Source organism: Hipposideros armiger, unplaced genomic scaffold (assembly GCF_001890085.2).
Source record: "Hipposideros armiger isolate ML-2016 unplaced genomic scaffold, ASM189008v1 scaffold_4, whole genome shotgun sequence".
NCBI classification, from domain to species: Eukaryota; Metazoa; Chordata; class Mammalia; order Chiroptera; family Hipposideridae; genus Hipposideros; species Hipposideros armiger.
Window position 1 is genome coordinate 4,846,156 of NW_017731354.1, and position 16,327 is coordinate 4,862,482.

Here is a 16,327-nt window from a genome sequence, read left to right on the forward strand (position 1 = left end):
GATGTACTGGATACATGCAAGTTGGTAGCTTCCGAAAGGAGCCTCTGTTTAGAAAACAGTCCCCGCAGTGACCTCAGATTCTCACTCCGACTCGGGCTCAGGGGCACGCTGTGTCTGGGGAACCGCGTATCTTCTCCCCACCTCACTTTCCCAGGCAGGTGGGTTGGAAACCGCACCAGGTGGGGCACCTGTGAACTGGCCTTCAGGGAGGGACACCCCGACGCCTTCAGGGAGGGGTCTGTGGTCACAAGAGGAGGCCTCCCCCGCCTCCCCACTGGGCCCCAGGGACCCACAAGAAAGGGAGGCCCGGCCAGGCGTCTGCAGCCCCGTGTGAGGCTCCGGCATCTCCTAGGTCAGGGCAGAGCAGGCCAAGCCCTGGGCCACCACTGGCCGTGGGACCCTTGTCTTCTGCCGGCTCGGCCGGAAGCTGACACAAGGGAAAGTCTCATGCACCAGCTGCTCTCAGGCAGCCAAGTGACCATAAAGGACATTCAACAAAGGCAATTCAACAGCACAGGCTGCCAAACCCATGGCGACAGAAAGCCAGAGGGGAGGCCCGCACTTGTGGGCAGGCCCACCCACGACAGTGCCAGGGCCGGCTCCGCGGCTCTATCCCCTCCATGCCGCCCCCTCCTCTCCCCGCTGGCACTCTCCTCGGCCTAGAAACCCAATCTGGCCTCTCCCTCTTACAAACAAGCTTCCAGTGGCCCTCGGACCCCTGGGTGCCGGCCGCTCGCCCTCCCTTCCCAGCCCAGAACCTGGAGGGTCAAGTCCATGCTGCTGCTACCCCCAGCTCCCCTCAGTTCACTCCTCCACCTGGCTCTGGGCCCCCGTTCATGCCCAGGGCAGTCCAGCAGACCCTCTCCAGCCTCCCATGGGCATCTCCGTGGCTTTGCACACTGCTGCCATCTGGGCATGGATGACACCACGCCCCCGGTGCCCCTCGCCCCACCAGCTGCTTTCACCATCTATGCTGAGCTTCCAAACCCCTTCTCCGGCCCAAGCCTCTCTCCTGAGCTCCCTGCCCATGTGGCCAACCGCCCGCCAGCCAGACAGGAGCACTCAGATGGCCCGGGGTGGGCCGGGGCGGGGGGGCGGAGCGGGGTGGGGAGCCCTCCTGCAAGGCCAAATCGCCAACAGTCAAGTTGACCAAATGCGATGGGCCTTCAGGTGCGAGGGGTTAGGATTCCAGGCTCCGGAATCACACTACCCGACTTCAAATCCCCTTTCTTGGCATCGGACAAGTCCCCCCAATTCCCCACGTGCAAAAGGGGGGACATAACAGTGGCTCCCGACGTGCTGTCATGGGGGTAAGTGTTCTAACATGGGTGGGCACTGCCAGCAGGGCCTGGCACTTAGAAGTTACCGATCATATCAGCATCCCCTTCTTTGCCAGCCCCCAAAAGCCCTTCGTCAGGTGTGGTATCATCTACCTGTCACCCAAAACCTGGTCACCGGACACCTCAGAGTCATTCCTAACTGCTCCCGTTCCCATATCCACTCAATCGCCAAATCCTACTGGTTTGGCCTCTTAGATGTTTCTCCAGCCCAACACGCTCCTAACCTGCAACCCTGCCTTCTCTCACGTGCTTTACCTTCTCTCAGGCTCCTCTGTGACCCGCCTGCCTCCTGCCAGTTTATTCTGTAGCAATACTGAAGTGTCTACAGTTTCCCCACACGCTTATGGGCCTCTTCTCTATGAACTGGCTTCTATATTCTCTGCCTGAAGGACCACTCACCCCTGACTCCCCATCTTCTAAGACCCTGGTAAGGTGTGACCTCCTCCAGGAAGCTCTCCTGGAATGCGCAGGTTGGGCAGCGTGCCTGTCCTGTGAGCTCCCTTATCTTAGACCTGTGATACTGCACTGACCTTATTCTTGGAGGTTACCATCTCCCCAACCGGGCTAGAGGTTTCTCATGGACAACCTCGATTACAGTTACTGAATTCAGCTTACTGCTAGAGGAAACACCCCCCTCTGAGGCCTTTCCCTTTCTTAAAAAAAAAAAAAAAGAAATCTATGAGCATGAGAAAAATTCCACTATTTTAAAACCCAGAACTCGTGTGGGCTCTCCATAGACCAAAGTACTTGATCCACAGCTCCTTAAACCAACCAATGAGATTCCAAGACAGGAAACTGAGTCCTTACCCACAGGGGCTGTTCAGGGGGAAGTGACTGTGCCCTACGTGGGGGTTATGAAAAAAAACACAAACGATAAAAAAGAATTGGATTACAGGCTCTGCGCACGAGCTTGTTATTCTGACAGACAGTTCCAGAACTTGAAATGTGATCCCTGTGGGGAGAGGGACACGTTTCTATCACGCATTGCGGTTCAGCAGATGTTTGGGGTCTGGTCTTACCTGAATGAGAAGTACCACCGACGAGCCTAACACAGCCGTGAGGGACAACGTGTGTTCCCGGCACCAGGCAGACAGGACCCCTTTCCCTTTACTTCTGCGCGTGCTTTTCTCTTCAGTTGCATTTGAGGGGTTCTGTATTTCCCTGGTGTGAGTGAGACACTGATTTCCCCGCCAGACCTTCCTTCGCCTCCAAAACGCTGCAGGCCAGGCCTCCGGCAAGGGTCCTGGGTACGCCAGCAGCCACTGAGCGGGCAGTGCCAGTCTGCAAGGCGGCTTTGATATGTCTCCATGGATGTGCTCCTTAAGGGCTTCAAAGGCAGAAAACTTCTCTCCCAAATTCTCTCCCTCTCTCTCTCTCTCTCTCTCTCTCTCTCTCTCACTCTCACACACACACACACACACACACACACACACACACACCCGCCCCAGCAGACCCTTTCCCTCCAGGAGGACCGGGACCCATCCTGCCACAGCGAGAGGACAGACAAGGACCACCTGCCCAGCAAGTGGGGGATTTAAAGGCCTGAGTACATCAGAGGCTGCTCTTCTAAACACCCCATTTCTTCACCGCGGACAGCAAAGCCCAGCTCTCCAGAGGCACCCAGGGAAAGGGGCTGACATGACCAGGAAAAGAACGTCTTCGGAATGACTATCGCCCCACGGGGATAGCCTTGCTCCGGCCTGGCTGCCTGCCAGAACTTTCCAAGGACACGAAGGGCAAACATTCCTGACAGGTTCCCCAAGGACGGTACCTTCCCAGCCCTGACCCTCCTTGGGGCCCCCCCCCAGGAGCCTGTGAGGCCTTGAGTGAGGACACCAGGACCCAGGGGCTGAGTCACTCCCTTGGGGTCAACCTGGGTCATTGCAAGTTCATTCTTTCAAGGACAAGTTCTCAGACCTCTTTTCCAGCCACCCGCCCGACCGGGCCGAGAGGAGAGATGACCACAAGCAGTTGGGGAGAGGGCCGGCCTCTCCAGGAAAATTGGCTTCTGGGGTCTGAGGCCCCGGTGCCCTAGGAGGGCCTCATACATACGTGCTCAACACACATGGGAAGATACTGCTCCCTCAGCCACTGGAGGGGGGCCCTGCCTCCGGCCAGGCCCCCAAAACCCTTCCTTCAGCTCTTCCTCAGCAGGCCCAGGGAACCCAAGGCAGGAGGCCTCCTGCAGAGCCACTTTCGGGGGGAGGGGGCATCCTCCCAGTGTCTGGGGGGGGGGCAGCTGGCAGAACCAGGCCGTCCAGGCAGGAGGCCGCAGAACAGAGCTGTGGGCTGCTCCAATGATGTGCCTGCAGCGGAAAGGGTGTCTAAAACCGTTTCAAAAGCCGGGGGAAGCCCAGAGAGGGGGCCTCACTCTCTGTGGGAGGGGAGATTTCAAAGGAGACCCCACCGCCGGGAAGGTTTCAAAAGACCCTTCCTTTCTCTCAGATCCACACCACTCTCTGGCCAGCAGCAGCCCGGGAGGGGTGCTGGGGAATGTTTCCAAGGAGACGTGTCCCTGAGTCACCATAACTCCTGCGTCTGGAGGCTGTAAAGTCACGAAGAGGCCCCCCACTATAAAAAGGCCAGTTTAGCATCCCCCAGGGGAGGTCTCCAGCAGTCTGCGCCCCTGGGGAGGCCTGCCGTGGACCCCCCGCGCCCTGGGTTTATGAGAAGGCCACCAAGCTGAACAGCACCACTTCTACCCGCCTAGTCCCTTTGGTGTCACTAAGGGGGGCTTTTACCCCCGCCAGCTCCAGGCAGCCACTTCGGGCTCCGGCCATTTAGCAGGGGGAGCTGTCCACAGGGACCCTGGGCCCCAACAGTTTTTACCGAGACTGCAGAGCCACCGCACCCCCAACCCCCAACCAGGACTCTGGTCCCCGGCTGTCTTCCATTCACACCTCCCACCGTCACCTCCTGCCATCTTCCCCAAGCCACCGGGGCCAAGTAGGCACATAGCACAAGCCAAATATAGTCAATCACCTCCCTCCTCTCCCCTCCTCTCCAGGGCCTCTTTCCCTCACCTCCAGACCAGGCCAGGCGGCTCTCGGTTCTCTTCCTCCCTCCACCTCAGCGCTGCAGGCATACTCATCTCTCTAAAGCACACAGCTACGCCCAGGCCAACCCTGCTCCAACACCTTCAGCGGCTCTCTAGTGTGTACGCCCAAGGGTGCCCGCGCAGGTGCCCCCAGGGACAAGACTGGGGACACAGAGTGTCCCCCTAAAACACAGTAGAGATTGGTGGGGACTGTAGTCCTAGCTGCTGCTGAGGCCCCTCAACTGTGCCATGTGGGGTGTCGCCCGCCACAGGCCCTGGCGGGGGAGCCACACACAGTGAGGAAAGCTCAGCTTTTCTCCGGACCCTGGTTCTGCTACTCCCCGGAGGGAAGAACTGGGTAAGTCATTAACCCTCCTCTGTGAGATGGAGAACTAGCACCTCTGGAAGGTACCTGGCGTGTGCTGGGCTCAGGACATGGCAGCTGTCGGCATCCGTACCCAGTGTGACCTCCCCAGCTACACGGCGTGTGCAGCGTGGTGTCTCCCATGGGATGCTGTGAGGCAGGGACGGTGTCTCCCTTGCCCTCTGACACCCAGAGACCACCCCAGCTGTCTGCATGATAAATCGAGTTGATAAGGCCAGGGGAGGGTGGGCAGGTTAGAGCGAGAGGTACCGCTCACAGGGGGTCCCTAGTCCGCGCCTCGTGGCCACGCACCAAGGGCCTGCATGGTGCGACTTTACGCAACTGTAGAAACATCTCGCCTGGACTGAAATCTCAGGCGCTGAGACCAACAGCTCCTTGCTGCTGCTCCCCAGGCCTCCAGCTCCCACCTGGCCCGGGGAGCAGGCCAGCTGAGGGCACTGCAGACCAGGCACGGGTGGGGGCCCTGTCCAGCAGCCAGACAGGACTCCTTCCTGGACGCCCCGCCTCCACTCACACAAAGGCCCAAATGCCCCTCAAACCTCTTCACATTTCCCAGCACTCTAGTGAAGAGGAGCCCCCTCACCTTCCACCTGAGGACACACAGCTTCCAGGCTCCCCACAAAAGGAAAGGCGGGAGAGAGGAGGGAGGGGCAGAAAACACCTTTGAAGTCGCTGTGGTCCAGTTAGCCAGGAGTTCGCCCTTCAGCTTACAAACAGGAGCACACATTAACACCTGCTTCAAAAGCAAACGTTTTCAGACATCTTCATCGTCACCTCCTTGACACTCCCTGAAAGCGCTCTCTGCAGCCAGTGACTGACAGGCAGTTTCCTTCTTCTATGTCAGCAGGGGGCTTTCGAGCAGAAGAAATTAAAAAGCCACCTGTCTCCCTGTCAGGCCTAACGCCCAGGGCCCTACCTGCCCATCGCGGGCTCCTCACGTCCCCTAACCACTGGGCAAGCCCCACCACCCACACAGTCAGAGCCAACACCTTCAGGGGACCTGCTCCAAGCCCCTGGAACACTGGGGAGCCAAACCCTCTGAGCATGGCAATGCTACAGCTGGGTGGGAACAAGGGATGACAGTCACCAAGAGTGGAACTTCACTAAAACGTGGGTGGTGACAAGGACGTGGAGCCACTCACACGCTGCTGGTGGGTGCATGACGTCACACAACCACTTTGGAAATGTACTGGGTCGTTGGGAAAGTCATGACGCATTTTTGCATTGAAAAACAGAGAAAAACACGTCGTAACTTTCCCAACGACCCAATATTTGTCAGGACCTACTGACAGCCCGGGAGCCACCAAGCCAGCCCTCGAAACATCCCAATTAAAATTGCATGCATGTGTGTTCACCCAAAGACACCCACACGAGCGTTCACAACAGCGCACGATTTGAAACAACTCCAAAACGGAAACTACCCAGGTGCCCACCAAGCGTGGACTAGATCCATGGTGATGTGTTCACACGCCGGAATATTACCCACTGGTGAAAAGGAACACTATCCGGCCACAGGCACTAACGGAAATGAGCGAAAGACGCCAGACACAAACGAGCGGAGGCCGTGCGATCTCGTTTGTGGTGCGACACAGGTGAAGGCACTTTATGCTGTTAGGGCATCAGGATGGTGATGACCTTTCGCTGGTGGGGGGGAGGGGCCGGAGGTGCATCTGGGATGCAGGAGGTTGCTTCTACAGCTGGGTGTTGGGTACACAGGTGTGCTTGCTTCCTGAGAACTCATCAGCGGTACGCTTTCATGGATTTTTTTTTTTAATGTGTGCAATCATTCAAGGGTTTTGTAAAACAGTGCCTGTTGGCATGGCTGTTGTTAAAACTATAAGGAAAAGATTCAGAGGAAGAAAAGTGTGGAGGACGCAGGCAAGGGTCAGCATGCTCAACCCCAGACTGACGCCCCGCTTCTCAGGAAGGCAGGGTCTTGGAGAAGGCGATCACACTTCCACCAAAGACCAGAATTCCAGAAACTTCCAAGGTCCTCACTGCCAAACCCGCCACCTCCCAGGTCCGCCCTGGGCTCAGCAGAAATCCAGCGGTGCCGTTTCTTTGAGTGAAGGCACCCCTGCCAGGGAGAACACACCCACCCACAGCTCCCCTCTTCACCTCGGCCACGAGGGGACACCATGGGACTTTGAAAGCTCCCCTTCTAGAAAGACTGAATTTTCCAAAGTCCAAAACCCCTTGAAGAGGAACGGGAAAAGTGCCGCACTAACTTTGTAAGCATTCTGTTTGGACACCGTGCCTGAGGAATTCACCATGTTTAGTGTGGAGATGTGAGCAGAGAAATCTATTCAATGTCATGACATATGAAATTGAAGCATAATTGCCCCTGAGTGCTTGACAACTGGAAAGCACTTCATCTCGGAAACGGATGGAAATTGACGCTGGGAAACGGAAGAGCCTGTCAAAAGTTTGCCTGTGATGCGAGTGGAGCCGCGACAGGAAGGCTGGATGGAGACGTGCTCCAGCTCCGACACTTTTGCTCCCGCCTGAAACGCCTCCGGAGCAGCGGGACTGACTCCAGCCTTTGCCCTAAAAGCCAGTAAAATGAAGCCCGAAAACCGCAAGCTTCAAACCCCGATGTGCGGCCCCAGCACGGGCGGGAGGACACTCTCTTACCGATCATGTGGTTGGCAACGTGGATTTGGATTTCTCTCTCGTTCTCGAAGGTCATCTGGCACTTGATGCACTGGTATGTCTTTTTCTGTTTGGAAACCAAAAACAGGGGGGGGCGGAATTAAATAGTCGGGAGAGGAAAAAAGAGCACAAGGCAACAGTTCTGGAAGTTCTGGCTCCAGGCTTTTCAGAATGGCTCTGGTCCCCTCCCTTCCCACCTGCTTCTGAATCCAGCGCTCCAGCCTGGGGGGTTGGAGGGGAGGTCAGCCTACACTGCAAAGGAGCTGTTTCCTGCTAGACCTGGGGAATGTGCCCCAGCCCACTGTGCGGGCACACAGAACCACCACAGAAAGGAAGCTGAGGGAGGCTGCCCTGCTCAAGTGCGCTCAAACCCATCCTCCATCTACCCATCCATCCGTCTACACGCACCCATTCACCGATCCACCCACCCACCTATACTGTCTACCCATCCATCTACATATATACCACATGCGTGCGCGCACATGCACACACACACACACACACACACATCCGTCCACCCACTCACCTACCTACACTGCCTACCCATCCACCTGTCTACACACACATGAACAAGCCCATAAGGATATACAGACAGACATGCAAGCATATGTATGTACACCCTGCCTCACCCCCCCCCAGCCTACCAGTAACACACAAGCCCCTCGTGGACACACCCCCACTCCCTACACTACAACCAGCTCTCTGTTACACAGGTGCATAGGTGTGACACCCTCAGAGGAGTGGGGAACAACCTTAGGGCCACAGGTTCACGCAGGCTGACACGTCCAATCACAGCCCCAGAGACACACACACTTTCAGAATCCTCACTGGAACCCTGACAGCCACACCCACCACTCTCAGTGTGCCCACAGGTGCACAAACAGCTCTGACACAAGTGTGTGCACAGCCCCATGCTCATGTGTACCCTCATTACATACACAGACTCAGAAGTGTACACGTGTGCGCTTACACGCAGGCATGCACACACACAGGTTCACCACACCAACACTAAGGCATGTGTGTACCCAGATGCCCTGCACAAAAACGGCCCTTGTGGCATTGCATGTGAGGCTGGGGATGCCCATGTCCAGAGCAGACGGCACCCGGTGGGGCTGGCTGGTCCCCCAGGCCAGTGGACCACGAGCACGGTGAGGGGCAGGTGAGGACTCTGTCACTCAACCTCGATTCCCCCCCTGCCTCTCTCCTGCTGCAACCTTGGACGGCCCCCGGTCCTCACCACAACACCTCCTCTCGGTCTGTCTCCCCTTCTCCATCCTCTAGAGACCCCCTCACCCCCTTCTGGAGTGTCAGCTCCCAACAGGAGACATAATCACAGATAGAACTTGGCATTCAGAGCACCTCCTCTTCCATAAGCTGCTTCCCCAGGGCCCAGCCCAGGAAAACCAAAGCTGAGCCCTAGGGCCTGCGGCCAGGGCTGCCTCCCCCAGCCCAGCCCTGCGCAGCCTCAGAGAGGGCCCAGGGCAGAAAGGGAAATCACTTGAGAATGGCAGAGACAGGATCGGGAGGGCAGGAAAGGGAAAAGAAAAAGACAGCCATAGCTGCAGAATTTCCATTATCATGATCACAGCTCACATTTACTGAGCACCTACTACGTGCAGGCACTGTTTATTCTGAATGCTCACACTCACTCTGCAAGCTCCACTGTAGGGATGGAGAAAGTGGAGTTCCAAGAGGCTAAACCACTTGGCCAAAGCCCCACGTTGGTGAGCAGGGGACCAAGGATTCGAGGCCAGGCAGGCTCCCTCCGGAGCCCACTGTCTGAGCTGCCATGCTCGGCTCCATACCCCAGGACGCCTTGGACAGTTCTGGCCTACATGACAAAGCTGGTGTGTGTGACCTGGACAAGCCCTCTAACCTGGCCGTTTGTTTACCCCACTGTAAGATGGAATATGACAGCAGGGAGAGGCACCGTGAGGGTCTGGTGAGCCGATGGAGGACCAGGGTCTGCCCACGCTGGCCTGGAGTTGGGGTGATGTTGTTATTACCCATAAACAGAGGGGGAGGCGGAAACCTTAATGCTTCACGCTCCAGCTGACAGCAGCCTCGGCCCCACGGGAACCCAGTCCTCTGAGAGCTGGTTGCTATGGATACACTCCCAAGGGCCCCAGCCTGCCAGCCCCCAAGCCCCTGTGCAGCCCCCAGAGTCTGCTCTTCCATGCGTGAGTCCTGGGGGAGGGCGGAGTGGGCTCACCGACAGCTGGGCCCCTGCCCTCAGGCGTGCCCAAATAGAGGACAAGACTCCAGAAGCTGTGCCTTCACGGGGGAGGTGCCCGGGCTTTGTCTAGCTCCTTTCTGCAAATGGCCCATCTGCCCAAGCCTCTAGATGTGATGGTCAGCGCAGGCCTGGGACAGGGAGAGGAAGGCTGTCGGGTACCAGAAAACAAGCCCCTTGGGTGTGAACCCCTGCACTGCCTCACACAGCTGTGCATCCTGGGGTACATGGCTCCACCTTTCTGAGCCTGGATCCTCTCTTTGCCAAAACAGAGGTCACGGCAAGGCTCCTAGCTTGTTGCCATGGAAACAGTATAAGAGCCAGTGCCTACCCCGTAAAGGCCTTTAGGAAGTGGTACTTGATGCGGGATCCAGGGCAGACTGGGGAGCCCTGTGGCTGTCAGAACCCTAGTGCAGAGGTGGGCAGTACCGAAGAGACAGGGATGGGCTGGGGCACCCCTGGGAGCGGGGGACCGACCCGGACCTGGCCTCAGAGGGGCTGGGTAGAGTGTTGGTCAAGAGCTCAGGTTTGGCACCGCACATGACCTGGGTTCCAACCCCTCGTCTGCCTCTCGAAAGCTGGGGGCTCGTGGCAGGCGCCTCACTGTTCTGAGCTCGTTTCCTCATCTGTCACGTGAGTGTTGTGAGGATTCAATAGACGAAGGGCTTGGACATCCTCATCCTTTGATAAACGTGATTTGGGATTATAAATGGGAAAATGATAAGTGATGTTTACTAAGTGCTTTTAAGTCTAGGAGCAAAACGCTGAGGTCAGCACGGGAATGACTCATGATAGGTAACAACTGATGAGGAACAGGCCACAGACCCATCAGAGCAGAGGCTGACCCCAAACCAGAACAGCCCCTGTGCCTCCCAGGTGATGTCAGCTTTGCAGAAGAATACCATACTATTATATTACTCTTCTTATCACTATTACCCCTCGGGCTTGACAGGTGAGGACACAGGCCCAGAGAGGTCAGGTCACAGGTGAGGACTGGCAGAGGGAGATTTTAACCCAGCCCCCCTGATTCCAGGGCCCAAATGCTCCCAAGTCGGCCCGCTCTGGCCAGCAAGCGAGCTGAGGCTGGCGGGGAGAGTTGGGCAGCGGTGACCGGGAGGGACCCGTGTTCAGGACCTCTGTAGCGTGTCCCACTGGACCCTTGCCTAGAGGCCTGGCGCAGGCCTTGAGAGACTGGTGTTAATGCCCCTCGAAGGCACTGTCTGTGTCAGATGGGCTTTTGGGGAGAGCCATCAAGCCCCAGCCAGACACATGGCTCTAACCTCACTCCGGTGTTTCTCTCTCCAGCCAGGTGACCGTGAACAGGCCCTCCGGCTCGCTGGGCCTCCGTGGGGAGCTGGGCCAGGAGGCCCCTGAAGTCCCTTCCACTGTGCAGCCCCCTTCTCATTCTCTCACTCACTCTCCCCCTCAGAATCCCAGCGTCCAGCCCCCAGTTCTGACTCCACAGTGAAACCCCCCTGGCAGACATCCCTGTCCTCCAGAAGGCTCTGTGGCAGGGAGCCCTACCCTAAATCCTGTCTCCCTACAGTGGCGCCAACAACCGCAGGCCTCCAGGGAAAGATACCCCCCCCGAGACCTGCCTGGCACCACCTCAGCCTGGAGCACACAACCCTGACTCGATGGGAAGCCCCAGCCCATCCTGTCTGACACCTGAGGGCCACACAGGCACCCGGCCCATCTTCAGGTGCCCCCTGGCCTCTGTACCCAGGGCCCGCGTGGACCCTCCAAGGAGCCCAGATTCTCCTGCCTCATTGAAACCCACTGGTTGTGGGCCTGTGACTTCCCTGGTCTGGGAGTCCCCAGGGCAGGGTCCATTTCTGACTCTCCTTGGCTGCGAGGCACCCCAAAACACAATGGGTACTCAGGACAAATCTGATGAATGAATCAATCAATCCTTGATAATAGTAATTAGGCCCATTTCTAGGGCCTTCCGTGCACCAGCAACTGCCCTAGCTATAATGGTGCTGTTGATAACGATAATATCAGCTGGTGATTACAACTAGCATGACTGAGCCCTAAGTACCAGGCTCCACGCCCTTCATGTGCATATTAGCTCCTTGAACTGTCAAAAGACTCCTGGATCTAAAGCCCAGAGAGCAAAGAGACTTTCCCAAGGAGACCCAAGAAGCAGGTGGATAAGAAAGCCCTCCCCAGGTCAATAAAAGGATGGCAGCCGTCATGACAGGAGCACGCACCACGGTCGGCCACTGTACCGGCCCTTTACCTGGATTATGCGGCGAGCCCCACAACAATTCTATAACGCCAAGACAATTATTCCCCTTTTACAGATGAGCACTTGGCAAATGAGGCCCACAGAGATCCATAACGTGCGCAAGTCACACAGTTAGTAGGGAAATGGCAACTCTGGGGTTTAAACTTGGTCTCCTGCAGAGTGCCTGCCTGACGGCGCTGATTCTCTGGGCTCCCAAAGGGACCGTCACCAGGAGGTACAGAGCTCAGCATGGGTGGCTCCTCTGGGGCTCAGCCCTCAGGAGCAGGGGGCAGGAGCCCCCAGGAGCAGGGACACGCTCGGTGACTGCACTTACCCGGGGCACTGGTGACGTCTGAGCACCTTTCCGGGGCCCACTGGTTTCTGGCGTGAGGTCACGGTGGTCCACCTGCACGTGGCTCTCCAGGTCCTCGGCACTCTCGAATTTGACGCTGCACTCGGGGCAGCGGAGGCCGGCGCATGGCCGGTCGGCTGGTTCAGGCGGGGCCAGGCCGCCCACCTGTCCGTTGGCGCTGCGGGTCATGCAGCCGGCGCAGAGGCCGTAGGGCAGCCCGTTGACGTCCAGCTTCACCAGGTCCTGCTTGCTGCGGAACTCCTTGAGGCACAGGGCGCACTTGTAGAGCTTCTGCAGCCCCTGGCCGTTGGGGGAGGACGTCGCCGAGCTGCCTGCCAGCTTCTGCATGTGGAAGGTGCCGTGGATCTTCAGCTCCAGCGTGGATGTGACCGTCTGCATGCAGACCACGCAGCGGAAGCCCGTGAGCGAGTTGCGCAGATCGGGGTGCATCTGGCAGTGCTCGATGAACTCCTCCTCGCTCTGCAGGGGCATCTTGCAGATGCGACAGGTGCCCGTGTCCAGGCTCTTGCTGTGGGTCACCTTGTGCTCAGTAAGCGTCAGCAGCGAGGGGAAGCGCTCGCCGCAGATGGGGCACATGTAATGCTTGGCGGGGCCCCGGTGCGTCTGCAGGTGCTCCCGCAGCCCGTTCTCCGAGAAGAAAGTCCGCGAGCACACGTTGCACTTGTGGCTACCCTTAATGAACTCGGCCTTCTTGCGCGAGCCATCGTCCTCGCCCGGCCTGATGTTGTGGTCCCGCAGCCGGTGATTCTGCAGCAGCACCTCCATGGTGTAGGCCGCCCCGCAGATGTCGCAGCCATACATGGGCTCTGACGCATCTACGTCATCCTCACTGGCCTCATGGCTGTTGGGGGCCTCGGGGTTCTTAAGCAGCATGCCCTGCAGGTCGGCGGGCTCGGCCTTCTTGGTGGCGGCAGGGGGCATCCCGTTGGCCGTGCCATTCTCGGTGGCCGCGTCAAACACGCAGTGCTTCTCCCGCAGGTGCTTCTCCAACAGGATGATGGCATGGAAGGCCTTGCTGCAGAACTTGCAGTTGTACTTCTTGCTGTGCGTGGTGATGTGGCACTGCAGCTCCACCTCGGTGCTGAAGGTCTCCCCGCAGAAGATGCACTTGTGGGCCTTGGCCGGGTTGCCCAGGTGGCTATGCTTGACGTGCACCTGCAGGTCAGCCTCCTTGCGGAAGTCCCACGTACAGGCCGTGCAGCGGTACATCTTCTTCTCGTTGCTGTGCTTCACGGCCAGGTGCACCTGGATGGACACCTTGGAGTCAAAGACCTCCTGGCACAGCGTGCAGTGGTAGAGCACGAAGGTGTGCATGTCCAGCAGGTGCTTCTGCAGGTCGTCCACCGACGAGAACTGCTTGTCGCAGCTCTCGCACACGTAGTGGGTCGACGTGGTCATGTAATGCACCGTCAGGTGCTGCAGCAGGGACTCCTGTGAGTCGAAGTCCTCCTTGCACTGGGGGCACGCCTGCTTCCGCAGCAGCAGCTCCAGGTGCAGCTTCAGGTGGGTCTGGAAGCTCTCAAAGTTGGAAAACTTGAGGTCGCACTGATTACAGGGGTACTCGCCGTTGGAGATGGAGTTGGCGCTGGCCGAGAGCCGCTGCCGCTTCGGGGAAGACACCTCCACGTCGGAGGAGACGGGGCTCTGCTCCGCCTTGGACTTCTTGCCATGGGCCAGGGGGATGTTCTTGTGGTTCTCCTTGATGTGTTTGGTGAGCTTCAGGATGGAGCCGAAGATGGGCGAGTTGGTGCAGTAGGGGCAGGAGTAGACCTCCATGAAGGACTGCGCGGGCTGCACCACCGGGGACTCCAGCTTGGTGCTGCCAACGCTGCAGTGCACCTGCTGGATGTGCTCGGTGAGGGAGGACTCAGTCAGGAAGCCCATGGAGCACTGGTTGCAGAAGAAGGCGTTGTTGCCCTCGGGCGGGTTGGCGTTGGGGCCGCAGTGGGAGACGCGGATGTGCTCCTGCAGGCTGTTGATATCGGCGAATATCTCCGGGCAGTAGTTGCAGTGGAAGGCGGACATGTTGCCGAACTGCATCACGGGGTAGGCGTGGTTCTTGTGTAGCTTGCGGACGTGCTCGTTGAGGTTGTACAGGGTGGGCATGGAGTCCAGGCAGATCTGACACGTGTGGCTCTGCTGCGGCTTATCCGCGTGGATTGTCTTCAGGTGGATCTCCAGCACGGCCAGGCTGTTAAAGTCCCGCTTGGAGCAATAGGGGCAGCTGTAGACCACCTTGGACCAGCCCGGCCCGTCCTCCCTCATCTTCTTCTGGCCCCGCAGCGGCTTCAAGGTGGAGTCCGGGGTGGAGCCGCGCTCCACGGAGGCACTGGAGTCCGGCGTGGCGCTGCTCATGGAGGCCACGCTGCCCAGCACGGGGTCGGGGCTGACGCTGTGGTTGCTGGAGTCGGGCTGCCGGTGGCTGTCCAGGTGGCAGTAGACGCCCTCCACGGAGGAGAACTGCTCGGGGCACATGGGGCACTTGTGTTTCTGGTTGGCGTGGGCTTGGTGGATGTGGGCCAGCAGCGTGTTCTCGTCGACGAAGACCTCGGGGCAGTGGATGCACTGCAGGTCGGCCTTCTCGGAGAGCTGGGGGTGGCGGGTGAGCACGTGCTTCTCCAGCTCCTCCGTCTGGCTGAAGGTGTCCTCGCAGTAGTCGCACATGAAGTCGTCCTTCTTGGCCTCCTTCTCCGACTTGGCCAGATGCTCCTTGTTCTTCTTGTGGGCCTGCATGTGGGTCTGCAGCGAGCTGGTGGACGAGAAGCCGCGCTTGCACACGGAGCACTTGAAGGGCTTGCTGGAGCTGTGCGTCTTCAGGTGAATCTTGAGGTGGTCGCTGCGGGAGAAGGCGGCCTCGCACTCGTGACAGTGGTACTTCTTGTCGCCCGTGTGCAGCTTGATGTGCCGGTCGCGGCTCCTCTTGTGCTTGAAGAGGCGGCTGCAGTAGGTACACTTGAACGGCAGCTTGTCGCTGTGGATCTGCTCGTGCCTCTTCAGGTAGCTCAGGCGGATGAAGGACTTGTCGCAGAACTGGCACGGGTACGGCAGGCCTGTGCCCCCTTCCTCCTCCCCAAGGCCGAGGTCACACCCATCCCCGATCATCTGCGTGGGTGACGCAACATCCTTGCTGGAGGGAGACGAGGCCACCCAGGAGAGTTGTGGGTCGTCCTCACCATCTGCAGGGGGAAGGCAGAAAGGAGATTAGAGGCAATTCCCAGGGCCGCCCAGAAACAAGGGCAGCTCGCGGGCTGAGGCTGTGCCGCTGGCGGGGGGCGTGGGAGACCGGGGGGCTGGAAGCAAGTGGCCATGAGGGCCCTCTAGCCTGCAGAGGGGGTGGCGGAGGGGCAGCGGGATATGGAAGGGACACGCCTTTCCTCTCAGCAACACCTACCTGGGCCTCGCTGGACCAGGTACCCCCATAGGAAGCGAGGTCTTGGCCACTTCCCTGATGGGGGGACGGGGAGGACAGCCTAGACAAAGTCGCCGGAAATGACCTCACAAACCATCAGCCCAAAAAGAAGCAAGTCGCATCACCTGATCGCAAACCTGGGGGCTGACTCGCCTCCAACCTCTAGTTCCGGTGGGAAATCCCACGGTCCTTAGGGGCATAGGAAAAACTCTGCAAGAAAATACAGTGCACTGTAGTGAACTCAGCTGCACCCCTTTCTTTGGGGGTGGGGTGACTGATGAAGCTGGAACTGCTCCTTCAGGTGGCAGACAGATTTATGAGATGGGAAGTCCCAGGCACATGGCATCAGGCTCAAGGGCATGAATGGGAGACAGCAAGCAGAGGGCACTTGGGAAGTGTCTGCAGGTTCCCAGCCCAAACCATCGTAAGGGGGCTTTTTTTCCTGGGTTTCTCCTCACCCCAGGATTGACCCAAGTCCACCCAGGACCCCGAGAGATAGCCTGGTGGTGACAGTGATTAGAGCAGCGGTTCTCAACCTGTGGGTCGCGACCCCTTTGGGGGTCGAACAACCCTTTCCTGGGGGTCACCTAAGACCATCGGAAAACAAAAAGATATTTACATTACGATTCATAACAGTAGCAAAATGACAGTTATAGAGTAGCAACGAA

General features: G+C 58.4%; 1 protein-coding gene across 3 annotated transcripts in view; it reads right to left on the reverse strand.

Annotated features, from left to right (window-relative positions):
- The window catches only part of ZNF423 (zinc finger protein 423), a 319,048-nt gene that overhangs the window by 120,074 nt on the left and 182,647 nt on the right, over nt 1–16,327 (reverse strand). For all 3 annotated transcript variants that reach the window (XM_019643449.1, XM_019643432.1, XM_019643442.1), the window contains 2 exons: nt 12,212–15,426; nt 7,397–7,481 (listed from right to left, as the gene is read on the reverse strand). In XM_019643449.1, the coding sequence (XP_019498994.1) occupies nt 7,397–7,481; nt 12,212–15,426 (3,300 nt within the window). The remainder of the gene's footprint in view (nt 1–7,396; nt 7,482–12,211; nt 15,427–16,327) is intronic.